We start from the raw sequence: 23,395 nt of genomic DNA, 5'->3' as shown, positions 1-23,395 counted from the left end.
TTTTTTTGGGGAGTTTTTCCTTATCCGCTGCGAGGGTCATAAGGACAGAGGGATGTCGTATGCTGTAAAGCCCTGTGAGGCAAATTGTGATTTGTGATATTGGGCTTTATAAATAAAATTGATTGATTGATTGAATCCCTCCCATTAATATGGTTATGTGTGGACAGGCTGACATCAACTCTGGTATAGCGTCTGCATTCCCAGGACTTGGCTCTGAGCCCACTGAGTCCCCACCTGAACTTTGCCTCAGCAGTTCAGGGGGTGAAACTTTCCTGACTGCTGATTTTGTGAATAAGGCCTATCACTGCGAGTCTGAGCTGGTGCTTGAACTCTTTCACCATCACTTGCAAAATGACCAGGCTTCTGACACCTTTTACAAATTAAAGACTGTTTCCCAGTACGAAAACACCTGCGGACATTCTGGAGTGCAGCAAGACTGCTACTAGTTAAGTGGCGGGCACGCATACAGATTTGGACTTCCTCCACCCACTCTGCAATGCTTAAACCAGTCCTACCTCTAAACATTGGGCATTTTCTGTCTCTAGGGACATAAACCATTCATTCGATTACTGTGGCACTAGAGGAGAGGGGCTGAGCAGTAAAGTCACTTGTTGATGCAGCACTACCAGATGCTGTGTCCCGTTCTCGAAGCAGTTGGTTCTCAGCTCGCAGTTGGGCAACCAAGTCTCTTAACTGGTTCAGGTCCTCCATGATGAAGAGACAAGAGCAGGTTAGCACAGGCCTGTTGCTTGAAGTTCCAACACTTGCAGTATCAGCTGCTGTTTTGCCTATATTATACATGGTAACGACTAAAAAAGGTACAATTTTTTTATAAAATTGAACCAACTGGTAAACCAAACAAAAAAGAACACACGTCTCTGTTTTTACAGTAACGCTGCCGACAACGCCAGAATGTGGCGGGGCTAGAGGGGCTTGTAAGCCACCAGAATGTAACAGCTCGACTATGCCACCTGGGGAATCTCACCCCAGGAGTTATATTATGAACCTAGACTAACACATTGGTCATATACAGGCAACACAAGTTCATTAACTGGAGTAAGACAAAGACGTGGTTCCAAAAGAAATAAGAATTTATTGATTATCGAATAAGAACTGGAAGCATCTGTGGAGGGAGTTGATTAGGAGTGCAAAGAATTAATCAGATCTGGATAGAAATGTAGAAAAGGTTTTATTACAATTACAAATTTATTCTTAACAATATTACTTTTCTTTAAAAAAAACAAAACAACTTCACGCCTCACGGCTAGGCAGCTACAGACAAAGCAGATACGATACTGTCTGAAGGCCACCACGTATCAAGGCAGCATTATCAAAGCTAAAACTAAAGGCAAAAGAGCAGCCAATAAGACCTAAAAAGTACAAGCATATAACATGTTAATAACAAGCATATAACATGTTAATAACAAGTTCATAACAAAGTAATAACAAAGTAATAACATGGTAATAGCAGGTATCTCATATCCATCAACTGCTAGATACAATAACCCATACCTTGACATAAAGATGCATTGACTATGCAAACTTGAGGGGGTTAACATCCAGGTCACAGACAGCATCACGTACCTCAGAATCACAGAGAGGGGACCATGTGGCAACCAACAGGCAGAAAGAGCAAAAGGCAGCCATGTTGCCACAGGTGCTTTAAATACCCTCAGGTTGATTAGGGGGCTGGACCAGGGAGGAGTTGACCTAATTCACACCAACAGGGAGTCATGCAGCCTCAACACAAAGTGTCCCTGCTACAATCGCATACGTTCTCGTACTTTTGCTGCTGTGACATTTAGGCTAAAACTTTCTTCTTGGGATAAAGAAAAAAGTTGATTTTATCGTAATAATAATAATAATAATAAAAATTAAGAAATCTAATAACCTTTATTTGTATAGCTATTTAACCCTTTGAAACCTGACAGCAAGTTGGCTTGATTTCTTTGAAAACACAGGAAGAAGGCAGTGAGCAACAAGAGATGAAATGACCCAAAAAATTGCAAAGTCTTAACACTGCTGTGAAACTGTGCCTTCTTAGGGCAACAAAAAAGTTTCTTGGGTGTGTCGGTACAATGGACAACCAAGAAACGACGGCAGGAGAATACTGGCACACCAATTCAACTGAGCTGGACAGCCACAATAAAGGTTCACAGGCTGAGATCAATGTCAAAATAATGTCAGTTCATTCAGAGCACCAGTGCATAAAAAGAAGGGTGCTCAAAGTGCAAAAAATAATAAAAAGTGGTTAAAAACAGCAGCAAATGTTTCAGTCCTTGACTATCACCAGTGCACTGATGATGTTTAAATTGCAAGAAATTAGTAAAAAAAGAAAAAAAAGCTTAAAAAAAGGAAATTAGTAAAAAATGAAAATTTAAAAAACATAAAAAGGAAAATTCAAAACAAGAAAATCAGTTTAAAAAATTAAAAAGTAAACAAACAAACAAGGAAATGACCTGAAAAGGTGCTTAATTCATTAATTACAATAATTATGTACCATAACGTTAAATATGTAATAATAATAATAATTATTATTATTATCATAAATATCATTTTCCCTAGCTTTTTCCTTTTTTCTCGTTTTTTTTTTTGTTTTGAAATATTTATTTAAATCAGTGATTTTTTTGCAATTTGATTCTCACCAAGTTGCTCATTGACTTTTCCCCCATGTTTATGAAGGAAATCATAGGCTACTGATTAGCTCAGGTTCCAAAGGGTAAAAAACAAAAGTACATATAGATTCACAATCAGAGAAGAAGACTTAAAAGGCCAAACATGAACCAGGACATACAAAACATGAGCAAAGAAAAGGTTTTCTGTTCATATAAATGGGCTAAATTATTTAAAACAGATAAATCTTAAAAAGCTGAATTAATTTTATACATGTTAGGGGATGATACATATATCACACACTGTGTCAGACAGCGTGTTAGTGTGTAAACACCCCGGTGATCACCACCAACAGGTATCAGTCCCAGGATTAGGTAACTTTAATGAGCAGGTACAGGTTCCCTCTCGGATCAATGACGGACCAATGAGAAGCCGCGCTCCGCTGACAGCCCGCTGAGGCGGGGCATCACACCAGACGCTCTGCGCGCTCATTGGACGCTGCGCGCTATGCCCATGACTCGCCAACCAATCAGAGGCGTCAGTCGATCTGACGAAGTTGGTGCCTGAGAGCCGCATTCTCTCCCTGGTGCTGCTGCCGCTGCTGCATCTCAACGACGCATCGCGTTGATGGGGAACATCTCTGTAGGGGCACACATCACTTTGACAGAGTAACAGCTCTACACCACAAAGTAACATGGACATCCTGAAGTCACTGGGCCACCCGGAGGAGATATTCAACCTGTTTAAGTTTAAAATGGGAGGCTGCAGAGCCGTCATGCCAAAGTTGGACTACGTGAGTAATTCCTCTTTTTGAACACACACACTAAGAATAAACGTGCGCATAAAGAAAGCATCGACAGATCGGAAAGATGTCTGCATTAACAAATTTAACCTCTCGGATCAAGTAGCACATCATGTCCCCCCTGACAGCATCATATCTGCTCCTCTACAGCAACACGGAAACACACACATGCCTGCTATCACCATGTAAACTGCATTAATGGATCGACCTATATGGTGCGCAGTGGTGCTGCATGAGCCCATGGAAACACACTCAGCTAGTTGCACTCATTAGATCTCTCACTCCTGCGCTGGCTCGGATGTACACAGGCAGATATGACCATTGACTTGGGATTTACGTTACGTAATGAGCTTGCAGGGTTCAGCGGCGGGGAGAGGTGCTGTGCGCATGTTTGACGGCTAATCCTAACGTTTTAACACCAATGTCACCCCGAAGGAGAGGGGAAGCCAGAGAGGGATAGTCTGCATTAACTGCATCATGATTTGACCAGTGAGTCTATACAAGGCCCAGTGTCCCAATGCAGAAGTTTAACTCAATCATGCATTGTGAATCTGGTCATGTTATTACAGTAATAGTTTTTCAGGATGGTGTTGGATGCAAGATCATCCTCACTTATCTTTGGGAGTAGGATGAAGGCTCTTAAAACAAGCTCACAGTGTGTCCTGTATGCAAATCATGTCTGTGTTCAGAGTAGATGCTAATACCACAATGCAAAAGCCCAACCAGGCAACATTGCAGAGGTGGATTTAGTTACTACCCATGGGTGTACTGGCACCAACCGGTGTTGCAGCTTTTTCCGTGACCTCATCAAATTGTCCTGCAAAAGTAGCCACACACTTCTTTTCAGTCATTTAAATTGATATATTGAGCTATTAAGACAAAGAGGAAATTCAGTTTGACTCTTAGGATTTTGCAATATTGGCAACCCTCTAATATTTAGATGGAGTCACAGATTTTGATTAAGGTGACAGAGCACCTGATATCACTGGAGTTCAGACATCTGGCTCAGGAATACAGAGACGTTATCTCAGATATCTGCCACCGTATATGCTTTGGAGTAGGAATGGCTGGATTCCTGGAAAAGAAAGCGGGATCCATGACGGAGTACTTACCCCTAATATTTTCTGTCAAAGCATCAATATTTTTCCACATTTACACTTCTAGCACCACAGAATCTGACATCAGGTCACGGATTGTACTGCAACACCTGCACATACAGTCCTTCCCACTGTCTCCCACCAGGTGTCAACAAAGTACACTGCTATGCTGTGTATGGTTTGCAGCAAGAACAGCTTGATTCACCTCTGGGCCCTGTTTTTCAAATGTGGTTAAACTAATTTGAGCTTACATGCTGTTACCAGGCTACACTAATCTTCTTATTTGGCTAATTTTGAACATTTGAAAGCAGTTTGCAGATTCATTAGTTGATCCTGGATGAAGTTAACACTGTGCTCTTATTTTGAAAGAGAGGCAAAATGAGAAGAGAGTTGAAATTATAGTCAGAGTTCATATTATTGGTCGAGTGCTGATCATGTCATTGCAGTTTCATGAGGTAGATGTGTTGAGAACCGTCCCAGCATGCACTGGAGTAATAAAATCATGGACATTATGTGCTTTCCTGGACTGTTACAGGTGTTGTTTTGCTCTTTTCACTCCACACTTTAATCACTGTAAAACACTTCGAGGCGACCAGTGAATGTTGTTTGACTGTGGGTGTATGATTGGTTGGGGCCTCCTGTGAGTGTGCAAGAGACATTTAAGTGATAATCATAATACTGCTGTGGAGAATGTGAAAGTACATCGTGCTGTGTGGGATGAGGGTGCCATCTTTGAGATATGCACCCTGTTATCTCTGTTACCGAAGTGTATGCACTCAGTCCAAAAAAGCTTACAATACAACCTGCTCTGTGATTAATTAATCTAAATTAATCACATACATTAATTTTTGCTGTGAAAGTATCAAAAAAATTCAATTGGAATTAATTCTGGAGTTCGTCGGTCACAGGCAGACTCACTCTTTTTGTGTCTGATTGCCTGGTTGAGTGTAGCTTGACGAGGCTGTGCTAGCCCTGACCGGGTTCATTGCTAAACACTTTGCATTGAGGTGATATTTCAGGCCTGAAGTACTCAGCTGGTATGACAATGCTTTACTGCAGAAATTGCAGAGAACAGGTGGTTTTTTTACATGTAAATATTCCATTTCATTCATGTCTGCCAAAGTCACTGTGGCCTTCAATGGCGCACTGGGTCAAAGGGCACCACAGTGTTATTTTATCTGTGATTAATTAACAGACATTAAAGTGTTATTTTGCCAGGCGTAATAAAAAAGATAATATCAGCAGAATATCTAATAGAGTAGCTTTAATTGCACAAACTATTCAGCAAAGTGACTTTGCAGTTAACCCTTTAATTTAAAGTTTGTTGCGACACTTTAATGTCAAATTAAATGCAATGTGTTCTGGTTCTTTTTGCTTACAATATTTTGGGTTGTTTTGAGCTTTTTTTAGTGCACAAACTTTTATTTTGTTGTATTGTTTATCATGTATGCATACAAGTAACTTAATTGTGATGATTGTTAACACGGCTGCAGTTTTGTAGGTTTAGATTTCAGGACATGAAGAACCAAAAAATTATTCAGACTCATGTCAAATAATCAACATTATAATCTGGATAACTCCATGTTTGCAGAACTGGCTCCTATTTTTGACAGTGTTAATAAGATTTGCTGGATATTAACCTGTGTGCACGGATGGAAGTAATAAGACAGTACTGTATGACCTATATTACATGCAATCGCTGGTGACTGGAGACCAAAACATGCATGAGTGCCTCCCTCATGGTGACGATGGTCCCATAGCTCAACCTCCTGCACTCTGTATGCGTGTGCGCAACATGAGCTTGCATACGCAGCTCCAAATATGACCTACTATTCTAGAAGTGTGTTTCAGTTGCAATCACTAGCTTCACTCATATCACTTTCTGCTCTGTGCCGTGACACAGTCATGTGTGTGAGGTTTGCAGCGGATTGCACACACGTTTCCTCTGCAGAAACATGATGAAATGGCTCGTGTTGTTTTTGGTAGAGGTGGGAGGAGCAACAACAGCGTGATCATAACAGCAGATCTACAGACGCTCTGCGCAGACCCTGTTGGAGGATACAGTGTGCTCAGATCAGCGGTGCGCCACATTTAGCTCCCCCCGTCCTCTCTAAGCGTTTTTCACCTTACTCGACCCCTCTGCTCGCTTGTCCTCTACATGCTCCAAACCTCCCCACTAACCGGGCCGTCGACATGGACGGAGTCGCTTCATAGCCGCAGCAGGGTCAGTGGGGCTCTCAGGTTATTCGCATGGCCGGAGCATGCTGCAAGTGTCCAGTCTCTCTGTCCGTGTTCAAGCGCTCTTTCTCGGTGGCGCCGCGGGGCAGCGGGTCCGCTCCTCGGTGCCTCCTGCCGGGCCGGAGGCTGGGGGAGCGGGGCCTTCAGGAGGCCGCCCGACCCTCCAGCGTCTTCAGACCTGCAGGCTTTTACCGACACACGACCTTCTTCTGTCTCTCCTGCCAGGAGGCCATGACGGAGAGTCTGCGGACCTGCTATCTGTACCTGAACCAGACCAGCAGGAGCTTTGCAGCTGTGATCCAGGCGCTGGACGGGGAGCTGAGGTGAGTTAAAGCTGGCTGTAGGTGGAGAGGGGTGTGTCTGCAGGCATGTTTTCTTTCCTGAAGGGCAGAGCCAGGGGCGGTGGCTGGGCACTTCCCTTTTTCCTCGCCACTAGGCCAGCATTTCACTGTGAACTTGTGCAGAGTGGCACGTGTACACCGTTGACACTGCTTCCAGCATATTTGGCATAGACTACATGGACTGGATCTTATAAATTCTCTGGTGCATTTGTCAGTAAACAGCCCAGATATGATTTTGCACAAGCCAGTTTATCAGTAGCTAATCGACTGCACCACATGCAGCAGCCTCAGTTAACTATCATGCAGCTCATGGCTTATCCAAGCCTTTCAGCAGATTTAAAGGAGCAGTACACCTATTTTAAAAATGTACACGTTGTTCCATTGATCTTAAACACAACAAAGTACAAGGCAACAACTCTCTCCTGAATCCAAAAACTAGAGTGCTAAAACTCAAGTCTGGAGCTGATCCATAGACAAAGCTGTTATAGATCAGTGGTTCCCAACTAGTGGGTCGAGGTCCAAAAGTGGGTCGTGGGTCCATTCTGAATGGACTGCAAGTGACTAGTGAATTTGTCAACTTTGTAAAAAACCTCTCTCCCCCCTTCACACGTGTCTGTCCTATACATTAAAGGCTAAAAAGCCCCAAAAAATATCTTAAAAAAAAAAAAACTTTGTAAAAAACACACTTTATTTTGAAATACAGTGAATTTCTGGCACAGAGTTTTTAATTTGAGGTGGCATTTCCTGCCGCAAAGTGAGTGACTAACGGACAGCTCCTTTACAGAGACAGAAAACTAGCTGGACGACAGATTTGACACTAAATATATTAAACTGTGCGGACCTTAAACTGATGACGAGGGGCGGTACACATGCCACGTCTTTAACTGCCTGGAAATATAATGTATGGTAACTGGTAAATAAATTAAAGTTAATGAACAAGTATTCATCAGATCTGACAGGGTATCCCCCATAATATTAATCAGTCAACGTGTAAACAAACAAATGTTTAAATGCAGCCATTCAGTAGAGAGTTTAATGTGTATTTAAGTTAAAGTAACATTAAAACATCACCCATCCATCCACCCGGTTATCCGTATCTGGGTCATGGGGGCAGCAGGCTGATGATATGATGATAATTAATGATCATCATCACTCAGGTCAGATTTGTCAGCAGAGACATGTCAGTTTGTAAATGCTCATCTTAAGTGTGTGTGTGTGTGTGTGTGTGTGTGTGCACTGTATATATCCTGGGTCAAAGGGAATCCTCTACATATAGACTAACCTGATCTGTGGCGACCTGCTTGACTTGCCTGCTATATTTATCACCTTGTGTCAGCCCCTCTATTCATTATATATTTACCTTCTTTACTGTAACTTTTAATTGTACCTTACTTTTCATTTTTAACCAATGCTTCTTGTTTTGCCCTGTCCCCTTTCCTGCTGTAGCAGTGCAAATTTCCCAGCTGTGGGACTACAGCTACTACTACAGGATTATCTTATCTTTTCTTGCATGTGAAGGACACGACAGCCTTTCAGTCAGCATGTGAAATCTCATCTCATGTCTTTCTCTTCCAGACATGCCGTTTGTATTTTCTACCTGGTGCTGCGAGCACTGGACACAGTGGAGGACGACATGACCATCCCTCTGGATAAGAAGGTTCCCATGCTGAACGACTTCCACACCTACCTGTACCAGGATGAGTGGTGCTTCACAGAGAGCCAGGAGAAGGACCGACAGGTTCTGGCAGATTTCCCCACGGTCAGTAGCACTGTGTGGTGGTTTGTAGAAGGGCAGTAGGCAGTAAAGATGAGCAAGGATTACATTATCTGTATCAGCAGCTGTACTTGAGTGGGCGGAGTGTAGAGCAGACATGGGTGGAACTTAAACTGAAAGTCTGTGGGACCCAACCAGATGTTATATTTTTCAGCCTTAAATTGATGTGGGTTAATCAAAAGTTGCTATGTTTATTATTTATCAGAAGTTGTTTACAGAGCAGCCTCAGGATTGAGCTTCAGATCATTTTTGATCACAGGACTAAGAGATTGAACACAGCTACCCAAATGAGGATTTTCCTTCATTATACATATAGTTTCCCCATACCAGGCAAGGTACTCTGTCTCTGTCCCAACCCTCACTTTATGGTCATGAGCTCTGGGTAGTGACCGAAAGAATGAGATCGTGGATACAAATGAGTTTCCTCAGAAGGGTGGCTGAGCTCAGCCTTAAAGATAGGGTAAGGAGTTCGGACATCCAGAGGGAGCTCGGAGTAGAGCTGCTGCTCCTTTGCGTCGAAAGAGGTCAGTTGAGGTGGTTCAGGCATCTGATCAGGATGCCTCCTGGGCGCCTCCTGTTAGAAGTGTTCAGGGCACGTCCAACTGGTAGGAGGCCTCAGGGCAGACCCAGAACACACTGGAGGGATTACGTATCTCATCTGGCCTGGGTACGCCTTGGCATCCCCCAGGAGGAGCTGGAAAGCATTGCTGGGGAGAGGGATGTCTGGGGTGCTTTGCTTGGCCTGCTGCCCACGCTGCCCGGTTTCGGATAAGTGGCTGAAAATGGATGGATGGACATACATAAAGTGACATGTTACGCGGATGATACTAGTTTTCTTTATAGCCCGGTACATTATCCGTACTGCATACTCATTTCGTCCGAGTATTCGGCTCAGCTCCAGTAGGCATGCACATTAGACTCACCAAGCTTAATGAACAGATCCGGTCTCTATTTTAAATTCAAGAGTAACAGACAAACAGCATTCCGATTAACTATCTCGTTTTTTCTAGTTTTCTGAGTTTAGTTAGTAAATTAGTTGTCTAAAATCTATGATGGTACTCAGATTAAGGGCTGTTATAAACCAGTAACTATAATCTCCATGTGTGTCTCTGATCCAGATATCACTGGAATTCAGAAACCTGGCTCAGGAATACAGAGACGTTATCTCAGATATCTGCCACCGTATGGGAGTCGGAATGGCTGAATTCCTGGAAAAGAAAGTGGGATCCATGAAGGAATGGGACCTGGTAAATATAACCTTGTGTCACAGTTATGTGAAGATTGCAGCAAAAATGTAAATATGTGTTAAATAACAGTAAGAAAAAAATGACTGTAGCAACACAAACAGATCTCCGGCACTGTTTGTGGTACGCTGCACTGGCCGTGACATTTTTATCACACTTGTTAAGCTGTCACTATAGAATCTGACACCATGTCGTCTCTTTTCTTCCTCTGTGCAGTATTGTCACTACGTGGCGGGGCTGGTGGGTATCGGTCTGTCCCAGCTGTTCTCTGCGTCCCAGCTGGAGGACCCCGAGGTGGGGCGCGACACCGAGCTGGCCAACTCCATGGGCCTGTTCCTCCAGAAGACCAACATCATCCGAGACTATCTGGAGGACACGCAAGAGGGACGTGCCTTCTGGCCACAAGAGGTAAGACTGGGAATGTGTACTTTTGTCCTATTATGAGCGTGTTTGTTTTACCCGTGTGACGTAAACGAGCCTCACAGTTATTCAGTATGATGTAATATACAATAGGTGTTTGCGCTTCTCTTTATGCCGACGATTCGGCGACAGCTGTGGCTGGATTGTGTTTTCGGGTTGTCTGTCCGCCCCATTCTCGTGAACAAGATAACTCAGGTGCGCCTGGAGAGAATTTCTTCAAATTTGGCACAAACATCCACTTGGACTTAACGATGAACTGATTCAATTTTGGTGGTCAAAGGTCAAAGTCACTGTGACCTCATAAAGCATGTTTTTGGCCATACCTCTAAAATGTCTTTGCTAATTATTACAAAATTTGACACAAATGTCTAACAGGATAACATGATGAAGCAATGACTTTTTATATCTAAAACAAAGGTCATCTTCACTGTGACATCATAATGTTCTACAAAAACACTTTTCCCGCCGTTACTCAATGTCATATCTCAGGAACAGAAGGGGAGACATTTGATCAGCTACTGAACTGGTGACTCTGATTTTGCGTGTCTTTAAAACTGTGCTGGTTGTATAAATCTTCTGTGCTGGTGGGGGAAAGGTGTGTGACACATCCATGTTTTAGAATTTGTAGCTTTTCCTCAGAGACATTCATATCTGAAGCATTGTTATCTGTCATGACTTAATATGAATCTGGACAGACATGGATGTAAACTTCAACTTGACTGGTGGTTGGAGGCAGACAACCCTGAGGTGGTAATTCTAGTTTTGTTTTAGGACGGCAAAGGCATCACCCACCCTACTCTGCCTTTCTGTGTCTCTGATTGGCTTACGCTTACTTGCAAAGAGTGCCAGCCAGTCAGAGGGAGAGGAGGGTGGGTCGTGCTGTTACCATCCTAGAAAAAAAATGGCTTTAGGGAGAGGTGCTTGAAGACATGGGCTAAAACGGAGCGTCTCAGACAGAGGAAACACCTCAGAAATTGATCCCAGAGGGGAGATTATGATTCGTTACAGTTGCTCCGATGTAAAGAATAGAGAATTAGAGTATGAAATAAAAGTATGTAAATATAAAGCAATAGAATAAGAAAAAATAAAAATGAAATGTGCATTACAATGAAATAAATTGTGCATTATGCTACTGTGTTTAACACAGATATAAAAATTAAAATATTAAAATAAAATATAGAGAGTATATATATACGGTATATATATATACGGTATATATATATATAGGCTTTAAGTGTGAAAATTTAAGTGTGAAAATTTAACTACACTATATACATCAGTATATAAGCAATATGTACAGTTGTATGTCGAATTGATATAAACATTCAAGAGGTGAAAAATATTGCACAGTTGAATAATTGCACAGAATCTCGCAGCAGTTGAATTATTGCACCCAGTAGATAATTATGAATTATAAATGCAGTAGGTGGCGACTTCCTGTGGCGCTCTGTGGTGCATCTTGGGGGAATGAGTCTGTTATGTGGCCATTAAAGTGTGTAAATAGGTTTTAGTAGAAATCTTAAATACAAGTATGAACCTGAAAATGAGCATGATAGGTCAGCTCCTAAGAAAATGCTTCAGAATAGTTTTCTTTCTTTTTCAATTCCATTATGCATTGGAAAATGTACATTAATATAACCCCTGGTGCACCTTGTTGTTCATTATGTGTGTGTTGAAGCAGCAGGGGTGCACTGGAAAGTTAACTTAACTCAAATATCAACATTTTATCAGGATAAATTATAGTATATTCTGTCTCTATAACAAATAATTCAGCATGGAGAGTTGTTTTTCTTAAAGAAAAAGGAAGCAATGAAGGGAGAGAAAAAGAAAAACAAACATAAATTCTTTCTACGTTGCTCATGTTGCTTAGAGATCTGCTGAATATCTACGAAAAACCAAAGTATCACACGTGATGTGTGTTAATATCTTGTGTCCCTGTGCAGGCTTGGAGTCAGTTTGCCAATCAGCTGGAGGACTTGGCTCAGCCTGAGAAGCTGGAGTCGGCTCTCTCCTGCCTCAATATGCTGGTCACTGATGCTCTGCGACACGTACCGGATGTTATCGCCTACCTGTCCCGCCTGCGCAACCAGAGCGTCTTCAATTTCTGTGCCATTCCACAGGTACACAGTGGTGTATAATTTACTGCCCCCGACCAATGCAGTGATGTAATTTGATTGGTATGATGTGATAATCAAACACTACAGCTCTGGTAGAGCTGACAGATGCAAGAGATTTTGACTGCACATTCCTCTCTCGACCAGGTGATGGCAATAGCTACACTGTCGACGTGCTACAACAACCCCATGGTGTTCCAGGGAGTGGTGAAGATCAGAAAGGGACAGGCAGTCACACTCATGATGGAAGCCACCAACATGACAGCTGTGCAGACCATCATCTCCCAGTACAGCCAGGAGGTGGGTGTGTTTTTCTGTTTGCTTTCATACACCAGCCATATCGGAGCACTTTAACACCTCTCACTCTCCCTCTCTGCAGATTCTACAGAAGGTCTCCCTCACGGACCCGTCGCGGGACAAGACCCTGCACATCCTAGCTGTGATCCAAGAGAAGTCTGCCCTGTCACAGTCCAGCCTCCCCTCCAGGACCCCCCACCTGTCGCCCATGTACCTGTCTGCTGCCATGCTGCTCGCTGCTCTCAGCTGGCAGTACCTCAGCACCACCGCAGCACAGGCACAGGGCACCGGAGACATGCAGGGACAGTGAACTCATCCACCCTCACCTTTTCCAGGGGGGCCCACAGACTCAGAAAGCCCTTTGCCCACTCTGGAGGTGCGGATCTCCTCTGACTGGAGGAATCTGAAGCCCTTCTTCCCTCTTTGCCCTCTTGATTATGGCCGTTACAGGACCATGGACATGTGTAGACTGTGGACGGTTTCTGGTAGCAGGCTGGTCTCTTTAGGTTGTGTGACAGTTATTTTGAGTAGTCCATCCTGCATCTGGATAAATGATTCCCACACAGTGTTGTGTGGTTAATTCACCAGCATAAATGGCACATTGACAATTCAGGGCGTTTTGTTGTTTGATGTAATTTTATTTGTTGTTTGATTTGTTTAAAACATTTTTGACCCATATTTGAATACTTCAATACTTTAAATTACAAAGTTGAGTTTGTCTGGAACCTCTCAGTTTATTTTCGACATCCAAGGATAGACTTATCACCAATCAGAGCAACAGAATGACAAGGGCTGAGCGACGAACAAATGTAAACAGACTACAGCATGCAGAGATGAGCGAGTGTTGCTGTTTGACATGATCGAGGCTTCTAACACAACGTCCCACATTAGCTGCAGGCATCTTGGTTGTTTTTGAAAATGCCTCCATAGTGCACTTCTTTATTAATCTAGGTTTATGCTCACTATTGTGTCCCTGGCGCAAAGGTGCACAAGCCAAAAATGATGTTGTTGAAGGCTCTGCAAGTTGTAAATCACTGATTCAAGACCAGAGACCAGACTGGAATCACAACATCGCCAAGGACACAGCACCTTTTGGGGGAAAGAAACACGCTTTCACGTCAGAAGAGAAACAGCAAAATGCCAAAAGCTGTTGTGTAGCAGGTTATAACTGAGGCTCACTAAGATCTGAGGCACATTAGATATGTGAGTCTTCACTGTCAGTGTCGGGAATCTCTAAATGATGCTGGTGACAGTTATACCTGAAGGACAGGGAAGTTAGTAGTTTTATTTTCCACCTAAAGTGTGCTGAACTGGTGAAGTGCACACGACATGACACTACCCATTTCAGGATTTTGGTGAACATAGTCACCAAACTCTTAAGTTTTTCTTTTAATTTTGTGTCAAATCTTCATATTTTTCATGTCAAAGCTAGCTTAATATTCCACTTATGTTTCCACAGGAGAAACACTCAAATGAAATTCATCACAGTGCACTTTACAGCAAATGCACTGCGTGTTAGCGTAGATGACGTGGACAGCATCCACTCACAGTAGAGCTTTATTTCACCTTTATGTCTGTGTTCTGTTTCTGTCGTTTTGAAATAGCTGGAAAAAAAAAGAAAAAATCCAAGGTAGTTTTGACATGGACTGTTTAAAATGAACGGGGGAGAACAAATGTAATTTCTGCTACATTTGATACATAAAAAGATGCACACTGAGAATGCTAGCTAAAGTGTCCTTAACGCAGCTTTGGTGAGTAGAAAGGCTAGCACACAGTAACCTTGTACAGAACCAAAGGAGAGCTACAAACATTGCTATGTAATGTGACATTTTGATTTGTACATATTTGAACAAATAAAGAGGTTGAAAGAATTTGAACAGCCTGAATGCTGATTTTGCACATTTTGCACAAGTCACGCTTTGGTTTACAGCCTGGTGATTGTCATGGGGTTAAAATCAGTGAATTAGTTTATAGATGCCAGACTGTAAAAATATATTTTACAGCAGTTTCAAGCCTTGTATATTTTGCTTTGTTTTCGTTAGTGATATGAGATTGCATATGTGCGGACATGCAGAAATCATCATGAAGCAAAACAAAGCAAAGCAAAGATTTTAACGAAGCCAAAAACAAAAGGCCAAAATGTTTTCTTGTTGCCAGGTCAGGATTTTATGATCACCTGTCAACCTCTATGTCAGTCACATGAGGTGATTACTGACGATGCTTTAATAACACAGACATGTGAGTCTATAACTTGCTGCTTGTAAAAAGGGGCAGTAAGAAGCGAGAAGACTGGTGTTTGATTCAGTGACAGAAAGGAATCGCCCAGAAGAACATCCTTCGATACAACTGCAACACAGGTAAAAGTCAAGACTTCGATTTAGGAAACTGTTTTTCATTTTCTCTGTAATGTCTTTAATGATACTTAATAACATCTTAACATTTGAGTAGTGCTGGGCAATATTACCCATACTAAATCAATACAGTGACTTGAGACGAGATGTGTTCTCAGATTTTGGATATCATGATATTTTAAGTGTTGTCTTTCCCTGGTTTTACAGACTTAAAGCTGTTTAATAATTTGCCTTTACCCACTTAATCATTATATCCACATTACTGATGATTATTTATCAAAAATACCATTATGTAAATATTTGTGAAAGTATATTTCACATTTATATTTGAACTGATGTTTAGAAGAAAAGAGTTTGTGCAGGGGAGAGCACAGCACAACCTTACACGGGGTAAATTGTAACATGGACTTTTTAAGTGGTGACACAGGGTTGATCCTTCTGTGCTGCCGGCCGGTTGACTGCAATACCACCAAACAGTGACCTGCGAAATTCCATGGAGATTGGACGTGTCAAAGAGCTTGCATTTTTTTGGCCGTTTTGAGTACATTTCTTTATCATACTTGTTTTTCGATTACTAAGCTGTCTATGTAAGTCAGCGAATGCGACCGTGTATCATCTTAATAACTGTCTCCTTGCCTAAAATATAGCACCGTTTGGAACTGCGTAACCAACTCCCAGCAAGTGTTAGCTAGGCTAGATAAAATTTCCACATAGCACGTTTAGTTGTAACGTGGTGATACAACTAATTCAATGCCTAATTCAATGTGGATGAGGCAGAGTAACTCAACAGGCTAAATCCAAAAACCCAAGGAAAGGACACTGGGAGACAAAAGGCTGGAACACTACATACACACACACAAGGAGCTAAGACGAACTGGCACTGAGAGAAAACAAGACACACATTAAATACTCTGGTGAGGGGAAGGATAAGGAGACACAGGTGAGGCTAATCAGGGCCGGACAGACAATCAGACACAGGTGAAATCATCAAAAGGGAGGGAAAACACACAGGGACAGGAAGTGAAGTGAACTGAAATGTGAAAAGTCAAACAGGAAACAACATGAATGAAAAAAAAACATAACTTAAGAAACCTGAGGTGTGACAGAGATATACTTTATATTTTTAATTTGTCAGGTATCTTTTTACAGTCAATATTCATGAATTCAATTCTCATATTTTGACATGTGGATTTAGGTTGCCCAATCTATGTCCATCTATCGGTACAACCACTGAATATCAGTGATAGACTAACAGATGCTTGATAGGTATCTACATACATCTATCCATCAGTCTATCACAGATTCATTAAGATCAGATTAATTAATCATCGGAGGCATTGGTGGTTAGATGAGGGATGTACAGATGTTTGGATACCTAGCATAGACAGATCCATAAACAGCACCAGCCTCTAGTAAGTAAATAGAACTGTGCCCCTCTAGATACTACTAGTCAAACATAGAGTGAACAGGCAGGTGAAACAGTGATAGTTTTGTTGGCTCGGAGTCTTCCAGGACACAGGTTCAGTCCAAAGCACTTGGTGTGGCATGCCAAAACAGAAAACAGGTGAGTCAGTGACGTCCACTGGATGCATACAAAGACTAAACAGTTCAAACGTGTGCAGCGGTACCATGAGGGAGTAGACGGGAGGGGATGTCACAGAAAGACAGAATGTGCAGCCATGCGGTGAGATAACTCACAGCAAAGGAAATCACATGCCTCCAAACGGACACTAAGACACTAGGAACAAGGAAGCAGAGCTCTTGGTCAAGGACAGAAGGCTGAGTTGTTTGCCGAGGAACAGGTGAAGCAGGATAGTCAGAGGCAGGCGAGGTCGGCAACGGGAAAGCAGTGTGGGAACTCATGTTGGGAAGTTCTTGCATAAGTATGACAAAGAACGATCTGGCCGGGAGAGTCTGTGAGGCTGGAGTATTTAAAGTGTCAGGGAGCAATGAGGCCCAGGTGAGAGGAGGATAAAGCTGTGATTGCCTTGAGATGCTCATTCAGTATTGTCTCATAAAACGCTGTAATGTCTCATAAAACAACAACCTCTCTCTTTTGATTAATGGTTATATTGTAGGTGAGGACATTGAGCTTAAGTCTAATTGTCATCTGCCTCACAGGATGCGTTCCCTGGCTCTCATTTCTGTACTCGTGACAGTCTCTGTCACCTGGGCTTGGCCTCACCACCCTCATGCCTCCTCAGAGATGATCAACCTTATTAACAAAGCCAACACCACCTGGACGGTGAGTACACTGGGGTATTCCTACATTGCTGCTAACTATCTTTGCAGCATATGGTCACCTGAGGAAACCCTGCTGTCACAGACTGTGGTTGTGAATGTTGTGATTTCTGTAATCTCTCGTTTGCTTTTGCTCCAGGCCGGGGAGAACTTCCACAACATTGATATCAGCTATGTGAAGGGACTGTGTGGAACCATACTGAATGGACCCAAGCTGCCAGAGGTGTAAGTTTAACCATGTATGAGGGCATGTGGGTGTTAAATGTGTGTGTTAGCATGTGTAGTCTCTCACATGCCCAAACAGGTGACAGTCAGCAGATTCACCTTATCTGCAGTGCTCAGTGACCGTCGTCCTCTCTTGTTCAGGGTTCACAGTACGGAAGGCATAAAGCTGCCAGACAGCTTTGACCCACGCCAGGAGTGGCCCAACTGTCCCACAATCAAACAGATCAGAGACCAGGGATCCTGTGGGTCCTGCTGGGTAATGTAGACCAACAAAAGGACACAAATCAAAGGGCAGGACAAACTGTAACAGTGGTTCAACAGATGGAAACCAAAAGATAACTAAAGTGCATAAACCAATGTTTCCTTTTGTTGATTGCCAACAGGCCTTTGGGGCAGTTGAGGCGATATCCGACAGGATATGTATCCACAGCGGTGGTAAGATCTCTGTGGAGATCTCTGCTGAAGATCTGCTCTCCTGCTGTGATGACTGTGGCATGGGGTGAGTACTTTAGTAACAAAATTAGTGTATTCCAGGTGTGTTAAAGGAATACTTCACTCCCAAAATGATCATTTGTATATCAATTACTCACTCCGTGTTATGATGAATTTGTGAAGAAAGCCTTTATTTTCTCACATGCCTCCATGGTAAACGAAGAATCCAAAAGTGGAGAAAACTCTTGATGAATTGGGGTAAATGGGGTCCATGTTTAACAACAGCAAAATTATATCAAAACATCTGTTCAAACTCTCAAACAACTTGTGCAGCATAATCCATGTCTCATTTATCCAGTGGTACGCTCAGTACTTCCCAAACCGACAGCCCTTTCTGGAGGGGAACTGAATTAAACATGAAGCTTACTGATCCTTTCTTCAAATCAGTTAGGTTGTTTTATTGTGTTTGGATTCACCAAAGTCACACAACACCACAAACAAAGTAACTGAGTGAGGCAGCGGTACACCAGCAGCTCTCACGTTAAGTGAGGTAAAATTACTGTTTTGCTGATTGAGTCTGGATTTGAAGAAAGCTGATTTAGGGTGCTTTCACACCTGCCCTTGTTGGTTCGCTTCAATTGAACTCAATCGAAATTGTTTGCCCCCTAAGTGCAGTTCGTTTGGGCAGGTGTGAACACAGCAATCACACTCAGATGTGCACCAAAACAACTGGACCGAGACCTTGAAGAGGTGGTCTTGGTCTGGTTATAAACGAGCTCTGGTGCGGTTTGTTTGTGGTGAGAACGTGTTCCGACCTTGATCTGAACCAACTGCAGTCACATGACACATTGTTTGGGTTAAACATGAGCATGTTACAGTCCTGGAGGATTATTAATGTGCACCTCCTCCTGTACTGCCTTAATATGCACATTCAGCACATCCAATGCATCAAAACATTGTTTTCTAGTTGGAGCCGCGCCTCGTTTTCAAACTGTATGCTTTGACTAAAATGAACAATGACAGCAATATAGTCCACGATGAGCAGCGCTAAAATCAACCTGCGTAGTTGTCCCTCCATTGTGACATTAGAAAGTGTCACATTTATCTTGCAAGTGTACTCTTCTTCAACGTTTTGTTTACTTCCTGGATTTTTCCCACATGGAAATTCTGACCAATCAAGAGCAGCTTTCTCGCACAAGGCATTTGATCTGGTCTGCTTGTAAATGCTGCCGTGAGAACACGAACCAACTCTAGGCAGTTATACAACTTCGTAACAAAATTAGACCCTGATTCAGACCAAAGCAAGACAACTCTAGGTCTGAAAGCACCCTGAGTTTCAGGTCCGTTTGTTCAGGAAGTACTGAGCATGGATAAATGAGGCGTGGATTATACTGCACGAGATGTGTGAGAGTTTGTAAATGTATTTTTGGATATAGTTTTACTGTAGTTTAATGCAGTCACCTATGACTGCAATTCATCAAGCGTTTTCTCCGCATTTGGATTCCCCGTTCACCATGGAGGAATGCGAGGAAAACAGTTTCTCCATGAATTCAACATAACATGGGGTGAGCAACTCATATACAAATGATTATTTTAGGGGGTGAAGTATTCCTGTAGGAGAACACTGAACAATAATGCTTGTGGTGTTTTTATTTGAATTTGGATGCAGCTGTTTTGGTGGTTATCCCGAAGCTGCTTGGGAGTTCTGGGCAAAGAAAGGACTGGTGACAGGAGGCCTGTATGGAACCAATGTTGGTAAGTGTATCTTCAGTGTGAACTGAAACAGCTTTTTAAGGAAGCATTAAAAGAAAGTATTTCAAGTCTGAGCTGACATTAATGTTGTGCTTGACAGGCTGCCGACCCTACAGCATTGCTCCCTGTGAGCATCACGTGAATGGGACTCGTCCTCCGTGCCAGGGTGAACAGGACACTCCTAAGTGTACGGAGCAGTGCATTGATGGATACTCACCATCCTATCAGAAGGACAAACACTTTGGTAAAGACTATACATAAAAAAGAATCCATTTTCTCCTCCTGCAGCAGCTTCTCTCAGTCATACATTGTCTTGTTTCTATTGTTTCCTGTGTCTCCCTCTTCAGGTAGACGCACATACACTGTCCCGGCCAAACAGGAGCAGATCATGACTGAGCTGTATAAGAACGGGCCTGTGGAGGCAGCCTTCTCTGTATATGCAGATTTTCTGCTGTACAAGACTGGTGAGGCCTTTTTTTGACTTTGCTGCAAAATTAGATACAACTTGGAAAGTGTATAATGCACGCATGCACACAAAGCTCTCCTCTACACACAGCAGCATGCACACAAGCAGGAAAAGTAACCTCAGTTTCACTTCATCTCAGAATGAAAATTAATGTGAAACCTGCTTTAGTTTGTGTATTTTATATTCAGTCAGAGACACATGATCATCATGCCATCCCTGTTTGCTTATTTGTATTCCAAATTTTAACCCTACAATAGTGATTCCCAAACTTTTTGTCTCACGAAATGAAATGAAGCAGTATGTGGCTTCTCATCACATATTAAAGGGTCACTTCAAAATGTTTCAACCACACTTTTTCCATGTTTTAATGGGAACAACAACTTTTGAAATTGGTTTGTATCAAGTGAGAGCGCTGCCGAGGACAGTTGCAAAACAGGCTGCAATGTAACCACTCGGGGCATTTGTGCACCATCAATTTACGTCCACTAAAAGTGCTTGTTTTTGCCACTGACAGGCTGAGATTGTTATTCTAACTGTGTGACAACATTATGGAAAGGACACTACGGAGGTAGAACTTTTGTTAAAGAGTAAGATCTTTTTTGTTCAACCAGAAACAGCCCCAAAATCACTATGGCCAAACCCACCACCAGACTCCCTTTAAATAAACATTTTATCATCATAAAACACACTTCATTAAAAGGCAACTGAAACAAAATATAACTCACAAAAACTGTATTGTTTTGTCTTTCCACTCTTCCAACAATCACCAACTTTGGTTTGGTTGAAATAAACCCTTAATTCACTCAGTGAGACGTGAAAATGTGCTGACTTTATACACGCTAAAATTACTGTTTTTCAAAATGGAGTCTGGTGGGTTTGGCAATAACGATTTTGAGGCTTAGAATAACAATCTGAGCCTGTCAGTGGCAAAAACAAGCACTTCTAGTGGACGTACATTGACAGTGCACAAATGCCCTAAGTGATTAGACTGCAGCTTCTTTAACCGCTGCTTGCTGGAATGCTCTCTCTCAATACTGGATCAGTTTCAAAAACTGTTGTTCCCATTAGTCAAATAGACACAAAGACTTGAGAACACTGAGTCCAGGTTAAATAAACCAAAGTTTACCCTTTAAGGCGTCAGTGTGGCCATGAGCTGTGAGCAGTTCGACCAAAGAATGACTTTTTCTTCTAGATTATTTCATTTGAAGGATTTGCACATGAAAAGTACTTATTATTATTGTTAAGTATTGTAAAGTATTTAGTATTTCACAAGAAAAAAACTTTTTAAAGGTAAACATGAATGTGTGTAGCTCTCCTACAACATAGAAATGTAGTGATTATTGGTTACTATAAAACTTTGGATGTTGGTGATACAAAAACACACAACCAATCTAAAAGCATAGTTTATCCTTCAGGAAATCAGTAGTAAAATGTGGACAACAACTCCTCTTTTAAGCCCTATGTTATTGCACTTAACGTTCCTCTACTGCAGGTGTGTACCAGCATGTGACAGGGGAAATGCTGGGCGGTCATGCCATCAAGATCCTCGGCTGGGGAGAGGAGAAGGGGACACCCTACTGGCTGGCTGCGAACTCCTGGAACAGTGACTGGGGAGATAAAGGTACAATAAAATCAGCGTTGTATTTCTCTGTCACATGTTCTGTGAATGTCACATAACCCGACAGTTTAGTGAGTGATATAGCAAAGAAGTTTAAATTACGATTCTGTGTCTTCTTGTTTCAGGTTTCTTCAAAATCAAGCGTGGTAATGACGAGTGTGGCATTGAGTCAGAGGTGGTCACAGGAATCCCACTCAACTAGGTTCAATGAGTCCCGGCTGCAAACAGTCGTCAAATCAAGTTAATCAAGGAAGATTAAAATAAAGATTTTATTTTGTAAGAGACTTGAGTATTGCATTGAGGTTTCATGCAGCCAACAGGGAATACACTGCACAACATGATGAACATTAACTTTTGTGCTTACTGTGTTGCTGTTCTAAATGACTCATTATTTGCATCTCCGTTTTTCCCCCCAATGAACTATTCAGTGTTTCAGTGTGTTTTTAAAAGCCTGTAATAAAAACAAATTCTGTAAAAAAAAAAAAAAAAAAAAAAGAAGGTAAAAGTGTTACTTTTTGAGTCAGACTGTGTGTACAACGTCAGTTTAGGAGGTTTGCATGTCATATGGAGGTCAGAGGAGAATGGCCAGACTAGTTCAAGATCACAGAAAGGCAACAGTAACTTAAATAACCACTGGTTACAACCAAGGTCTGCAGAAGACCATCTCTGAACCAACAACACGTCCAACCTTGAAGCAGATGGGCTACAGCAGCAGGAGACCACACCAGGTGCCACTCCTGTCAGCTAACAACAGGAAACTGAGGCTACAGTTCACACAGGCTCACCAAAACTGGACAATAGAAGATTGGAAAAACGTTGCCTGGTCTGATGAGTCTGGATTTCTGCTGCCACATTCAGATGGTAGGGTCAGAATTTGGTGTAAACAACATGAAAGCATGGATCCATCCTGCCTTGTATCAACGGTTCAGGCTGCTGGTGGTGGTGTAATGGTGTGGGGGATATTTTCTTGGCACACTTTGGGCCCCTTAGTACCAACTGAGCATGGTTTAAACACCACAGCCTACCTGAGTATTGTTGCTGACCGTGTCCATCCCTTTATGACCACAGTGTACCCATCTTCTGATGGCTACTTCCAGCAGGATAACGCACCATGTCACAAAGCTCAGATCATCTCAAACTGGTTTCTTTAACATGACAATGAGTTCACTGTACTCCAATGGCCTCCACAGTCACCAGATCTCAATCCAATAGAGCACCTTTGGGATTTAAATTCTTGCGACAACTCAAAGCGCTTTTTACACTAAGCATCACATTCACCTATTCACTAACACATTCATACTCTGGTAGCCGAGGCTACCATACAAGGTGCCATGTGCTACTCAGTTTTGAACACACTCGCACAACGATGG

The 23,395-nt window shown here is 42.3% G+C and overlaps 3 protein-coding genes across 6 annotated transcripts in view; all 3 read left to right on the top strand.

Annotated features, from left to right (window-relative positions):
* The window catches only part of LOC126398464 (trans-L-3-hydroxyproline dehydratase), a 263,012-nt gene that overhangs the window by 227,479 nt on the left and 12,138 nt on the right, over positions 1-23,395 (top strand). The window lies entirely within an intron of this gene.
* fdft1 (farnesyl-diphosphate farnesyltransferase 1) lies at positions 3,180-14,817 on the top strand. Of its 2 annotated transcripts, XM_050057809.1 has the most exons (8): positions 3,180-3,406; positions 6,976-7,073; positions 8,667-8,850; positions 9,984-10,112; positions 10,326-10,517; positions 12,473-12,649; positions 12,791-12,943; positions 13,023-14,817. In XM_050057809.1, the coding sequence occupies exons 1-8, from the start codon at positions 3,308-3,310 to the stop codon at positions 13,248-13,250; spliced, it is 1,260 nt and encodes a 419-aa protein (XP_049913766.1). In that variant the 5' UTR covers positions 3,180-3,307; the 3' UTR covers positions 13,251-14,817. The 2 variants fall into 2 exon arrangements, with proteins under 2 accessions (XP_049913766.1, XP_049913765.1); XM_050057808.1 differs by lacking the exon at positions 3,180-3,406 and having other exon boundaries at positions 5,893-7,073.
* Positions 15,278-22,470, top strand: LOC126398465 (cathepsin B-like). Of its 3 annotated transcripts, none has more exons than XM_050057829.1 (10): positions 15,278-15,297; positions 17,413-17,536; positions 17,672-17,757; positions 17,899-18,013; positions 18,141-18,256; positions 19,859-19,944; positions 20,042-20,185; positions 20,289-20,405; positions 21,900-22,028; positions 22,151-22,470. In XM_050057829.1, the coding sequence occupies exons 2-10, from the start codon at positions 17,414-17,416 to the stop codon at positions 22,225-22,227; spliced, it is 993 nt and encodes a 330-aa protein (XP_049913786.1). In that variant the 5' UTR covers positions 15,278-15,297; position 17,413; the 3' UTR covers positions 22,228-22,470. The 3 variants fall into 3 exon arrangements, with proteins under 3 accessions (XP_049913786.1, XP_049913785.1, XP_049913784.1); XM_050057828.1 differs by lacking the exon at positions 15,278-15,297 and adding an exon at positions 16,723-16,855; XM_050057827.1 differs by lacking the exon at positions 15,278-15,297 and adding an exon at positions 17,122-17,251.

The sequence above is a fragment of the Epinephelus moara genome, chromosome 12, assembly GCF_006386435.1.
Source record: "Epinephelus moara isolate mb chromosome 12, YSFRI_EMoa_1.0, whole genome shotgun sequence".
Taxonomy (NCBI): domain Eukaryota; kingdom Metazoa; phylum Chordata; class Actinopteri; order Perciformes; family Serranidae; genus Epinephelus; species Epinephelus moara.
Note: the sequence above shows the minus strand (reverse complement) of the source record. Positions and strands in the feature narration are given on the sequence as shown.

Excerpts from the sequence above, each read along its gene's own strand:
- fdft1 (XM_050057808.1), top strand. The coding sequence starts at position 6,763 with ATGGCCGGAGCATGCTGCAAGTGTCCAGTCTCTCTGTCCGTGTTCAAG. Across the intron at positions 8,851-9,983 it reads TTCTGGCAGATTTCCCCACG|ATATCACTGGAATTCAGAAA; the intron begins GTCAGTAGCACT and ends TCTCTGATCCAG. Across the intron at positions 12,944-13,022 it reads TCTCCCAGTACAGCCAGGAG|ATTCTACAGAAGGTCTCCCT; the intron begins GTGGGTGTGTTT and ends CCCTCTCTGCAG.
- LOC126398465 (XM_050057827.1), top strand. Across the intron at positions 17,537-17,671 it reads AAGCCAACACCACCTGGACG|GCCGGGGAGAACTTCCACAA; the intron begins GTGAGTACACTG and ends CTTTTGCTCCAG. Across the intron at positions 22,029-22,150 it reads CAGTGACTGGGGAGATAAAG|GTTTCTTCAAAATCAAGCGT; the intron begins GTACAATAAAAT and ends TTCTTGTTTCAG.